The following is a 13338-nucleotide window of genomic DNA, read 5'->3' on the forward strand; positions in this document are numbered from 1 at the left end:
TTTATGGGTGGTGAGCTGGCCCAACAACGTCCCCACACAATGACACATCCACCTCTATGCTTTACACTTGACATGAGGTTATTCTCAAGGAATGCTGTAGGCCATGTGGTCTACAAGCATGTCCTTTGATCTGGTGTCCAAAAATTTGATCTATCCATAGAACGTTATTCCAGAAGTCCTGGACTTTTTCTTTGATCTCTCTGGAAAACTGTAGCCTGACCATTAAATGGGGTTTTCAATATTTATTATTCATATATATTTCATAAAATTTTCAATATTGTTAAAAATGTGGATTAAATATCCATGTTTCCAAATAATTTAGAATAACCCACTGGGTGTTATAGGGTTTCCCTTGCTATGATCATGGCTTGCGACAGGACCCGGGGTATTGTGATTATTAAAAAAAAGCAGTCCAATGTTAAAGGACTGAATCAACTTGGATATTTATAAAGTGCATTATTATGTTTTGTGGGCCAAAATCGTGAAGTCAAAAGTTCTCACGGGTCAAAAAAAGAACGTTTTTAAAAAAAAACTAAGATTACAAAAAATATATACTTTGAATTTTTTTTACCTGCTCAATGATAAACTACAGGCAATAGTTTAATTAAACAAATAAAGTAGTTAGAGTTTTTGTAGGAAAGGGATGTGTAAATCATTGTAGATGTGCCCAAATTTCTTTGAGCTCAATTGTAAAAAATTGAAATAAATGAAGTCTCTTCTCAGCAATAAGAACAGGATTTGGGTCACTCTTTCTTTGAAAATGTTTGCTGTATTTATCAAAGTTTAATAAAATTAATGAAAAGCAGATTTGGAGGCACATAAATTTGCTTTTCAGTAGAAGTCACTGCCTACATGTGGTCGTATATGAAATCAAAGACCATAAAGCGTTGTTATTAAAAGACAAACACTTAGTGTTGTACATTTTCCATTGTAAGATTGTTTTATTTGTTTGCAATAATATTTGCCCTAATTAAAATTAGAAAGTGTCCATCTGCATCAACCACCGATGCTGTTAGGCCAAATTTATATAATCCCTGAACTGCATTCAGGGGCCTCACGAAATCAGCCCCGGGGCCACAATTGCCCTCTGGCCATACTTTGGACGCCCGTGGTTTAAATGAACGCAATGAAACTTTATTCGTGATATAATGTTTAGCGAGTTTTAATAAAATACATGCTTTTTTCAAACATGTACTAGTTTAGATGACCTATTTAGGACCTTTTCTGGTACATTTACTAACCTTCCAAGGACTGATTGGCCTTATGTGGACCAAAGTCCCATCGTAATGCAGTGGACCCCCAAATTTACGGTAAGGAGTAAGGTTTAGAGCTATAATATGAAGCATGTTTAGGTTAAGGCTAAGTTTAGAAATACACTGGTACGTATACAACAGTTACTAAAACTGATGGAAATCAGTACAAAATCTTAATATGGGTACAAAATACAAAACTGTGTGTATGTGTGTATTTGCATGTGTGTGGTGTAATGTACAGTAGATCAATGACGGTACGGGCAGGCTGTGCTCCTTGTTTACCGCCCTCCGCCCATATTTGGCTGGGGCCGAGCCCTCAAACATGTCTGGAATAGCTGCACAGAGACAGACAGAGACAGATAGTGAGAGACGTGGGACAGAGAGTCTGCGAGGGGACTATTCAGAATTAGTATGTAGCATAAGGACAATTTTATATGTAATATTTAAGTTTGCGGATATTATCTAATAAATAAGAGACAAAAGAAATCATGAAGTGGAACTGAACAGTAAGACGCTGACGGGTGAGTGTAGCATATCTCTTATTTTTGAATGTGATTGGTTGCCTTGAGTATACGAATAAAAAATGTAAAACAAATAGTTAGCCTATTTTGTATGATATTTAAAAAAAAATACTTTCTTTAAACTGACAGGAGTTTCACTTTGTGCACAGTCTGAAGCTTGTTTGTCTGTTTATCGCGTTTCCTTGGCAACACTGCATCCTGCGTGTTTGGCGCCTATACAGTGCCAAATGAGTCATGGAGCAAGCAATTTGAGTGTGGAACATTTTATGAGCAAGCTGCAATTTGGGTACGCCAAAACTATTAGAGGAGCTGATTGGTAAGTGCATATGCACTGCAGAGACCTTGGGCTGCGGGACAGAGAGACCTGGGAGGTTTGGGATTGTATTGAATAATGGGAAAAAACGTCAGATTCAGTGGTACAATTGAGTCGATTGCAAGGAAATGAATTTTCTGCATTTAATCAGTAAAGGTCTACGCATTAGGTTCGCCTAGCAAATAGAATGAAATCCATGATGCTTCTAGTGACCTGATGCCTTCTTTCTGTTATTGTATGTCAACATGCCTCTGTACTGTCTTGCTGCCTCTCTTTTTGAATGTATTTTGTGTTTCTAACTGTAGATGTTGGTTGTTGGGTTATTTTAACTTTACAAGTTAAGGAAAAGTAAAATTTACTGCACTTCAATTTATTTTGGGGTATATAGTCAGGTGGAAAAAAAAGACAACGTGTCCTCTTATTTATGTTGATCTGAAAGTTTGTGCTTGTACAAATAGAAAGGGACTGGGCAGGTTTAACTTTCATGGGAGGTGTGCAATGAGGACACATGAAGGATAGACACAATTTTGACAGAAAGTAGACCAGGACTTCAGTAACAAATGAATTATTGGACAGATGAGTCTAAAACGAATCTATTTGGACACCAGAAAAAATGACATGTTTTGCATAAACATCATACACCATTACAGGACAAATACCTCACACCTACTGTAATGCCTGGAGGATGAAATATCACGGTTTGGAAATGCTTTGCAGCAGCACGACCTGGCCAGCTCACCACCATAGATTCCACCGGGAATTCTGCCATGTATCAGAGGGTGCTTCAGAATATTGTGAGACCACCTTTAAAAAAATAAAAGATAAAGCAGAACAGGATTTTGCAACATGATAAAAACCCAAAACATTCACCAAGGACTGGCTGAGACAGAAGAAATGGAAAGTCCTGGGTCTAGTTAAGGCTCAGATCTTGATCTCATTGAGATGGTGTGGGCTGTACCTGCAAGAGCCCCTCAAACATCTTACAACTGAAAGTGAAGAGTGGGGCAAATTTTCCCCAGACAGATGTCAGGCACTGGTAGATGGGTACAAGAAGCATCTTACTAAAGTTATTTCAGCTGAAGGAGGTATAACAATAGCTATAAAGCACATAGGATGTCCTGACCTATACATATAATTTTACAAGACACTGCTACAATACAATGCTCAATGAGATATGTTAATCAGAATTATAAGATACAGTTTATGCAATCACGATATGTTACAATGGGAGAAAATGGAAGAGATGCTTCCTATAACAACTAAGCAATGTTTATGTTCAAATTATCCTGAGATGTCTTGGCATGCAGCCTTTGTATTAGTAGAGATATATTGAAGCTATGAAAAAGATAATCTGGGAAAATGTCATTTTGTTTTATTATAAGACTATATAGCTCCCAACAAGTACTGGTTCCACCTGGTAAAACTGTATAAAAAAATAAACTCATTCTTTACTGGAGCATTTAGTTTATTGGCAGCTGCCTCCCGGTTTTCATTTAAAAAGGCCCAGTATTTTCAAGAGGTTGTGATGCCATGTACTCTTACAAGGTTCCCAGGGAAAGAAAGAGACCGACACCATCACACTATACCTTACTGTAGCCCTGAGGTGCTTTTCCATATTTTCATCTTGTGTTTCACACCAAACCCGCCTGGAGCGTTTGTGGCAGAAACTCAGTCTTATATTACTAAAGCATATGGTTCTAGATAAAGTATCATTGCATTTAAGAAGCTTTACATGTTCATGTCTGTGATGGTTGGACAGAATAACCTTTTACCAGGAACCTAGGTAGTGTCCAATGGCTGTTATTGAAAGCTGGTGGCCCTAAGAGCCCACTCTTTATTGGAGTCCTGAGATCTGAGATGTTTCTATCCTCTGACCATCCTTCCTGCGTTGCATTGTGGCAAGATGAACTTGGGTCATTGTCCTTGTCCATTTTTCATTTTAATTCCAGTTGTTTTGAATGGCCTTCTACTGTATATTGACTTTCCCATTTTGATGAATAACTAACAGTTATTGGCCAAAGAATTTAGAAAGTATAAATAGAAAGTATAAATAGAAAAAATACAACAGTGCCATTTATGCCTATTTACAAGAGATCGAAGGACCATCCCCGTCATCCATTGCGCCATCGTGGAGGACTATTCAAAAAAAGAAAATATCCTCATTGAGAGCACAGTGGAACCAAAGCCAAATTCCTTGTTTGAAAATTTCAGTGTGAGATTATGCCATTGCAAGAAAATATGAATCCATTTTAAGGGATATTACACATCTTTATGCAGATTGCCAATAAATTTTCAGCGGGGTGTGTAAAAGAAAAGTTAAAGAGTTAAAGTGCTTAAATGACGCCTAAACTTAGACGTAAGTATAACGGTCCAAATCAGAGCTGCATGCAGACGAAACAATGAGTCACGTCTAACTGAGATCAATAAATATACTATATTGCTCAGTGGGAAACTATAGCTGTTAGGCAAAACTTATTGAGTTACAAGTACAATTTCATGTCAAGAGACTGCATACCTCTGCAGCCCAACGTTGGGTCACTGACGCCATAGAGTAGATTCTTCTTGGGGGAGACTTACACATATCTCCTTGGGCTCTGGTAAAAAAATAAAATAGAATCCATCTGCAACTTTTTCCATAAAGTTACTAACTCACACACACACACACGCACACACACACACACACACACAAACAGACAAGCAAATTGACCTACCTAAAATGAATTGCCTTGAATTGCTTCTCATAGATTTGGTTCTTCAAATCTTCCACAGCGCCATGGATAACAGCCCCGACATAGGTAGACAGCAAGCAAATGTAGTATTATGACAGGTGAATGATCTTTGTTAGTGAAATACAGATGAATGGATGGGCAGATGCATGGGGAAAAAAATTACTCCACTCCAAAGCCAGCAGGGGCCACAGGAGCAGACATGTAGACCAGATACCCTCACATGATCCCCCTTGTCTCCATTCGGTCTTTACTTATATGCAATACGTTTTTGTGGATATAACAACGCGTTTCTGTCTAAAATCCATTTTCTCGACTCATTTTCTCAACTCTACAGCATTGTCACTATTAATAAAAAGAAGTGATGTGAATCCAAGATGGCCGAAAGTCAGGATTACAGACAGACAGTCAGACGGATAGGTTTTTGTGACAGTCACTCAGGTGTCAGACAGACAGACGGACGGACGGAGGGGTGACATCATCCTGAAAGCAATCGCAGAGACAGACTCGGATAAAGTCGCATCACGTCACCTCATACCATGACAGCTGGACGGTGACAGATACGCCGAGTGGCAGACATCGCAAATATAAAACTGCAAAAGCTGTCCTTGTGCCAGCCACCGATACAGCAACCATGACACCTTTTTCACTGATGGGCTGTCACCTCATCCCTCACAGGAATGTCTCACGTTCATGCTCTGCCAATAAAAATGAAGATTGGCTCCGATTAGTGAAATCAATTTCTATATCAAGTTTAAATTAATCGACTGGAATATTTCACATTAACTCCAGAATTTAAGCCAGCCCAGTGTTCCTGTGCTGGTGTGCAGACTGGTGGTATGAAAGCTGTCACAGTGAATGTAATATCCTGCTGCGAGATATTCAGACATTCCCTGACTGTGTCTCCATGTATTTGCAGTCATTTGTGGGTGTACGGTTTGCTGCCAACTCTTAAAAGATATTAAATATAGTCTTTATTTTGATTTTGGTTTCATTGCAGTGTGACCTGTTAAAATAAGCTCTAACATAGGGTTGAATTGTTAGAAGGTCAAGTTAGTTCTGAGACTTTTTTTTCTTTTCAAGCCAAAATATGGATTAGACATTGCCATGCATAAGTGGGCAGTATTATTAACAGAATTATTTGGATGGCAGCACCTATCATTGAAAGTCCACATTTTGTGTCCCATGACTTTTGCACTGAGTACACTTCACTTCATTTGTCATCTAGAAAGAATAGTTAGCACATGGCTAATTACAATGTGACTTACTAGCGCATAGCGTGTGGCTAATTAACTGGTGGTTAACTAGCAAATTAATAGAGATGCCCTTTCTGAAATGTTTTTTACTGCAATGTAAGCAGTTCTGTGTTACTGATAATAAACAGACAATATGAAATAAAAATATTTCTTGTATTTCACCAAAGAAGCTAGTTGGCGCTTGGCTAATTACAATGTGACCAACTAGCACATCAACAGAGTTGCCTATTATAAAGCTTTTTTATTTTCTTCCATGTTTTTTACATAATAATATAGTAGTCACAACACATATACATACATACCAAACTATCTTTAGCACCCTAGTAAACAAGTAGATAAAAACAATATCAAACAGACATGAAATAAAAAAAAACTACTTTTTGTTGTCATGAACCGAAGGAGTTTAGTTAGCGCATGGCTAATTACAATGTGACTAGCGCATCAAAAGAGATGCCCCTTACCAAACTATTTAACACAACCATAAGTGATATTTATATAACTTATAATATACACTTGTACAACATGAAATAAAATAAAAGTAGTTAATTGTATTTTACCAAAGAGCCTAATTAGCAGGTGGCTAAATATCACCTGGCCTACTAGCATATTGGATGCTAATAACCAAACTTTTTTTGACATCTTAACAGCCATAAAAATCGAAATACATCCAGTTAGATTTTAAAGAACTCTGGTCTTAAGAGAGTTAATAGAGATCCGCATTACCCAACTGTTTTTTAAGCCACCATGACAAAGAAATGTTGCAGACAACATACAATTAAACAAAAAAATGTCATGTTCTTTCTGTAGAAATTAATAATAACATGGCAGAATACCTAGCTAGTTGGCATACCTATAGCAACACCAAGTGATTCCCAAAAGAAGAAAACTGTTGTTTAAAGAACAAAGTAGTTTAAGATCTACCAAAGTTTAATGGTATATAAATATTTCCCGGCCCTAATGATGCCTAAAAAGTAATTTGGCTGAGCTTGTAAAATGCAAAACTTTAAAGTTTTAAATTTGCTGAGAAAAATGTATTTGGGCCTACAGTGTTGAAGGGACCCAAACAGAAAAAGTATATTGGTAATATGTCTAAGGTTATGAGAATCCATTTCTCCGCCTCCTTGAAGTTTGAACATAAAATTGCCTTTGTCATGCTGAGTTTTAAAGGACAAATGGTTATCTTGGATACCATGGGGTATATGGGTGTTCCTAAGAATTTATTAGCCTGCAGGCATGTGTGAAATTAAGCACCATATCCAATAGAAAAAGTATAGCTTGTGTATATCCTTAATGGGATTTACCACGTGGGCCCATTTAATCTGTGCACAAACTTTATATGCATTTCTTCTTTTCTGTAAAGGCACCTTTGGCTTATTTAACAGAGTCTCACTAATCATACTTTGCAGTCTTTAAAAATCTTGGAGGGAGGTATCTGTAGAGCATTGTCTGTGTATAATAAAGCATTGGCTACTGATGCTAAAACTACATTTTAATGACCACTTAAGCTATGAAAAAGACACTGATTCAAACACTTTGGAGCTTGTGAGCATGGTGCCGTATGAGATAAATACCTATAGCACTTTCACAAGAAAGGAAATAACCTGTCACATGAAAGAATTTAGAATACACACAGGTTTGTGTGTTAATGTCACCAAGTTATTGACAAAGCCATAAATGTTTTTATTGGATCTCAACCCGATTTCACTGAATGTTTGAGCACTGGTAGCTCTGTCCTCTATAGCACAAAGATGTAGATGTGGCACTCATTCACTAGAAAAGGAAACAAGTTGTTAGCTATTTGGGCTGGCGGGGCTTCTGTGAGGCAACCGATCTAATTTGAGCTGAGCTGCAGCTATGTACTGACAGCAGTGGAAAGGTATTTGTCCTATTCTAATGGTTGCTTGCTGCTTGTTTATGTCATTTATAATCACAGTCATTACACAGAATACTTGGCAGCAGTATTGTTTGACTTCAATGCCACATTTTGAAAAGATGTCGTGGAAATGACATGTTTCTGATCATGTAGTTGAATTATGATTTATGCCTTTAATTCCAATGAAACACAACTATTCAAATTAGAGATTGTAGTCTAAATTGAGGCCTGATCTAAAAGACACCAAGGTGATTTCCATTGTGAATTAGTTCTGGATAAGTGAACTGGAATAATGTAAACTGCATACATTTTAATTGGACTGAACTAAATTGAAGTGAATTTAGCCTAAGCTAGTGAATGCAACTTGGAATTTCTTCATTGCCAGAATATTCAATTACCTAATTTGTAAACATGAGCTCCAAAAAATATTCACCTCAATTTACACTCTGGAATGGTACGAGAACCTCTTTAAAATTTACAAATAACATTTATTTAAGTTTGAAGAAACGTTCTGAGAAGCTAAGCTGACAACCAGAAAAACTTTATCTTTCGCTGGAACTACTCTGTAATTTGCCTTCACAGCTGACGGACATATAGCTAACAGTATTTTAAAAACATTTAATTGAAGTTGTAGATGTGTGGCTTACTCTTTGAACAGTTGCAGGAACCGTAACCATTCAAATATTAACACCAGACTTTAATAATTCTGATTTAAACTAAGATACAAAATATGGTTTTATTCCCCAATCTGTGTGTTTTAAATACTTCTAGCTGTAAGTCATTTACTTTCTTTACCAAATTGAAATTTGGCATAGAAAGTACTGTTGATAGAGATGTTCTAGAGCAATTATTTTCTTAAAAATTATTAATGCCACATATTGATAATATATTTGCAAATTTCAAGGTGAGAAAGGTTTCAAGGTTAAATCCCAGACAAGCTTCCAATCCATCATATTTAATTTTTTATGAGTGATCAAGACAAAATAATAAAATGATCAATAATCTGTAAGTCTCTAGCAGCTACATAAACATTATTGTTTTTTTTCCATAATAAATATTTCTTAAAAGTTATTCTATAGGACAATACATACATTTATTGTACCTTAAGACTGGGCTTCAGACCAAAATGACAAAACATATTTTCAACAAACTGACCTTTTCAGGACAGGTAAACCAAAAGACAGCTGCTTATCTTTCTTCACTTAACTATAAAAATATATATAACTATAATGAAAGCAAATAATAATGATTTCACTGCACCAGTTCTACTCAACAGCCTTTTTAGTACGTTTCTTCTTCCGTCTCTCATTCTGTCATGGCATTTCAGTTGAGTCATTTTAGCCACTGAGGTCTTAAAGGTGACTTTGTACAAGCAAGAACAAGGACATACATGACCTCTTCTGGTAAAGGTCAGAATGAGCTGGAGACCAAGTCAGACGAAGAGGTCAACTAGTGGAAAATACATTTTACACCAAAATTTAACAAAATACCAAACTTCAATGCCTTGAAAAATATATTAAGGGTAAAGAAAAATGCAAATGTCAAATTAGTTGGATTTTATTGATACACAGTAAAGTGAACCCCCAGTGACTTCAGTGTGGGAAGTATAGTTTGTTTATAAAGGCATATTTTCCCAGACAGCTGGATATTGCTGGATGTGGTTACGGTGGTGTAGCCCCTCCCCGGCTGCCTGGAACAGTAAGAAATCATCCGTAAGTGCCAGCTCACCCCTCTTGACAGTTTCAGTGGTAAAGTCCCACCTCACTCTGGTAGAGCACATGATGATGGTAGGATGTGAATCAGAAAGGATGGAGAGGGAAACTCTCGTTCATCTGAGCTGAATGATGAACTAAAGATCAGTCTACTTCAATATGAGAAAATATTCTTGAATTATTTCTTATTCAATAACCGAAAAATTCTCATAGAGCAGGTAAGAAGGAGTTTTCCATTGAATTTAATACTATGGAGTAGTATTGTTGTAATTTACCAACATTATGTTGTGGAATTACTGCTTTTTATGATAAGTGAAAGCAATGTTTGTTCCAGATGCAACTAGTGCATTATGTGGTGGATCAAAACCTACGATTTTAAACAAAACGTGATATAAACCTACATTTATACCTTCATAATGTGTTAACATGTAGAGCAATCACAGGAACAAACTGTATTTACAGCCTCCTCTCATGCCTTCTCATTCTTGTTGCTACTGCATCCAATAGCTTGTTGTTGACATGGATTTTGAAATAGCTGTAGTCCAAGCGATCCACCATCTGGCCCCAGAGGGGTCACTCAATCTGGAACATCCTACATAAGAGCCAGTGACTGTTATGTATATTTTCTGTGTCACTTTGCAAATGAATCTTGCATAAGGGAAGCCAGCATTGCTTTAGTATTTAATAATATCAATAGGGTTGTTTACGTTAACACTATCTCTGGATCTCTGATTCAAACTATGTTTTATTTTTCTGTAAGCAATATTATCCAAGCCAACAAGTCAAGCATAGCAGAAAATAGTTGCAAGACAGTTGCAACCAGTTTGACTTAGGTAATGTATTTTAGCAGCCAGAAATCAAACTGAAGAAGCTTCCTTCTCCTCTCCAAGTTTGTCTCTAGCATTCAAGCTGGCGCAGTTAAAAATTTTTTCCAACTGTTTCATGTTGGCCCCTATTGGTTTCTGCTGACGCAACATGACAGGATCTTTAGACCTACAAATTGGCTATTAATAGTGCTGAAGGGGTTGTGTTCCTGGTAGAGAGGGTGCATGCAGAACCTTTGGATGCAAAGGGGGGCCACTATCCTTCTGGTATGAACAATTGTACCACTTAGTGTATAATGTTGTACTTGTCCTCAACATCTTTATGTATAATTGTATGTATAATCTTTATGTATAATTGTATGTATAATTTTATCATATTTTTGATTCTTTCAGATGTTGGTCATACTCAAGGTCCACTTGATGGAAGTCTTTATGCCCGTGTCAGAAAGAAAGACTCCCTGGAGGGAGTTGTTACCATTAATGGCCTTCCAGTCCGTGAAAACCCCTTGACGAATACAGAGAGCTCATTGCAACAATCTAACCATTACCTTCAAAAGACTGAGCAGTCCCTTCCAGTGGCAGGTCACACCTCCCTCCCTGCTGTAGATCATACCCTTTCCGTGAGCAGTGACTCAGGCAACTCTACCGCATCTATCAAGACTGATCGCACTGATGAGCACAGCCATTCCTTGCACACAGCTGCACAGCTCCACATTAACCCAACAGCCCACCCAACACTTAGCCCACAGGAGAAACAAGAACTAGATCAGCTTCTGAGCGGCCTTGAGCCACCAGCTCAGCAGCAGGTTTACCTGTCTACATCTGCTAGTCCAGGGGTAGGGGTTCGACACCTGGTTCCAGCACAGGTACATGTCAACGGGGGCCATACCAGGCATCTTGGGGCCCCTTCAACAGAGGAGCGTGAAACTGATATCCTTGACGACGAGCTTCCTAATAGCCAGGAGGGCAACAGTGTGGACAGCTTGGGTACCCTTTCATCCTTAGAGGGTCAGGCAACACCAGCTAGCCTTTACTACCAATCACAGACACCTGTTAGTGGCCAGAACGACGGCCTGTATCTTGAGAGAAACGTTCTTGGAGAAAAGCTGGACGAAATGCCTGTTCATGGAGTTCGAACTCCTACAGCAATGCAGGAGCGGTCTGTAGATTCATCATCACCCCAGGGGGGATACAACAACTACCAGAATGGAGGAGGGATGTACCGTTCGCAGTCCTTTGGGAATCAGCCACCCAGTAGCCCTGAGACCAACCCTAAAATGATGCCTAAGGCCCCTGAAAGGAGTACCAGTAGTCGAGAGGCAGTTCAAAGAGGTCTTAGCCACTGGCACCAGCATAGTCTTCCAGATGATCCCTTTGGGCCTCCTCCTCAGTTGACCCACAGCCTGCCTCATTTCCCAACGTCAGCCTCACAGCGAGACATTGAGCAGTCCATAGAGGCACTAAACATGCTGATGCTTGATTTAGATCCAATCAACTCACACATGTCTAAGTCCCACAGTGCGCCACCTGGAGATAACACCCTCAGTTCTTCCCAGATACCCTTTTCCCAGACCCTGGCTAGGCCATCCTACCAAGGAGACTCTGCCATCCATGGCTACAACAACTCTGGGTCAGTGAATAACACCTATCATCAGCCGCTACGACCAGCAGGGAGGGTTCCAGCAGTGCCAAACCAGAGTCCCGTTACGGAGTCTCCAACATACTCCCCCCAAAGGTCCAACACTGGCTATCAATACCAGAACACCACCCCAACACACACTCCGGAGCCCTACCTCCACACACGGCAAGCAGCCCACTATTACCCCATTGATACTTCTGCCAATCTCAACCAGCAGTCTCCCCAGAAACTAGTAAACTCAACAAACAGAGTTTCACACTCCCCAGACCTACAGGGGCCATCCCCCTACCCAGGATACAGCACCTCTTCTTCTCCTATTCCTGCCCTCACACCCCAACCCAAAGATGTGTCTTCTTCTCCCTTGCCAAGAGAACAAGATGCAGATGAGAAGACTCTAAACTTGGAAGGCCTGGTTGCCCACCGTATTGCTGGTAAGATGTTCATGTTTTATGTCAGCTATAAGTGTGCCTTGATGGGATCAGATAGAAGTCAATGCAAACAAAGCTTGGAGAAACATGGAGAAATATTATTGCAAGAGTAAGACTATAGAACAGGTTTTTGCTTTATGAAACAATTAAAATTCAAAGGTTTTAAACAAATAAAAGCAAATTGTATCATGTCTTTTAAAGCTGCAGAGCAGTGTATGGGACATTTTTATTTCAAGTGGTTATTTCTGTTAATTTTGATAATTTTTGTATTTTGATGATTTGACAAAAAAAATAATAAACAAAATTATTTCCATAAACTGAACCCTGTATGCACTCAAAACCTATCAGGGGCTCATTTTGCGAGGGCAATCAGGTCTACTGAGTCATTCAGGAAGCCCCAGTTACTTTAATAGCATCCTTCTGCTACTCTGCATTGTTGTTTCTGGTGTGTCGTTTGACAAGTTAGGCCAACTTTGCACAGTCATCATGGTTATTAAAGTGAGAGCAGGTGCCAACTCCCCAAATCATCAATGGTTCTGGAAACTTTGTGCACCTTAATCCACTACAGTTCTTCCTACCACTCAATTTTCCATTAAAATGCCTGGATAAAATGCCTGGATAAAGCTCTGTGAACCAGCTTCTTTAGCAATGACCTTTTGTAGCTTACCCTCCTTATGGATGGCATCAGTGGTTGTCTGCTAAAAAACAGGATTTAGGAATAGTGCAGAACTCCACATTATCTCATTAAAATGATACAAACGGTACCTGACCATTTCCAAAAATGCTGACAGAC

The 13338-nt window shown here is 38.7% G+C and overlaps 1 protein-coding gene across 2 annotated transcripts in view; it reads left to right on the forward strand.

The window, feature by feature from the left end:
* tns1a (tensin 1a) overlaps nt 1-13338 on the forward strand; it is a 136050-nt gene that overhangs the window by 98706 nt on the left and 24006 nt on the right. For both annotated transcript variants that reach the window (XM_047354936.1, XM_047354937.1), the window contains exon 18: nt 10872-12548. In XM_047354936.1, the coding sequence (XP_047210892.1) occupies nt 10872-12548 (1677 nt within the window). The remainder of the gene's footprint in view (nt 1-10871; nt 12549-13338) is intronic.

The sequence above is a fragment of the Girardinichthys multiradiatus genome, chromosome 24 (genome assembly GCF_021462225.1).
Source record: "Girardinichthys multiradiatus isolate DD_20200921_A chromosome 24, DD_fGirMul_XY1, whole genome shotgun sequence".
Classification (NCBI taxonomy): domain Eukaryota; kingdom Metazoa; phylum Chordata; class Actinopteri; order Cyprinodontiformes; family Goodeidae; genus Girardinichthys; species Girardinichthys multiradiatus.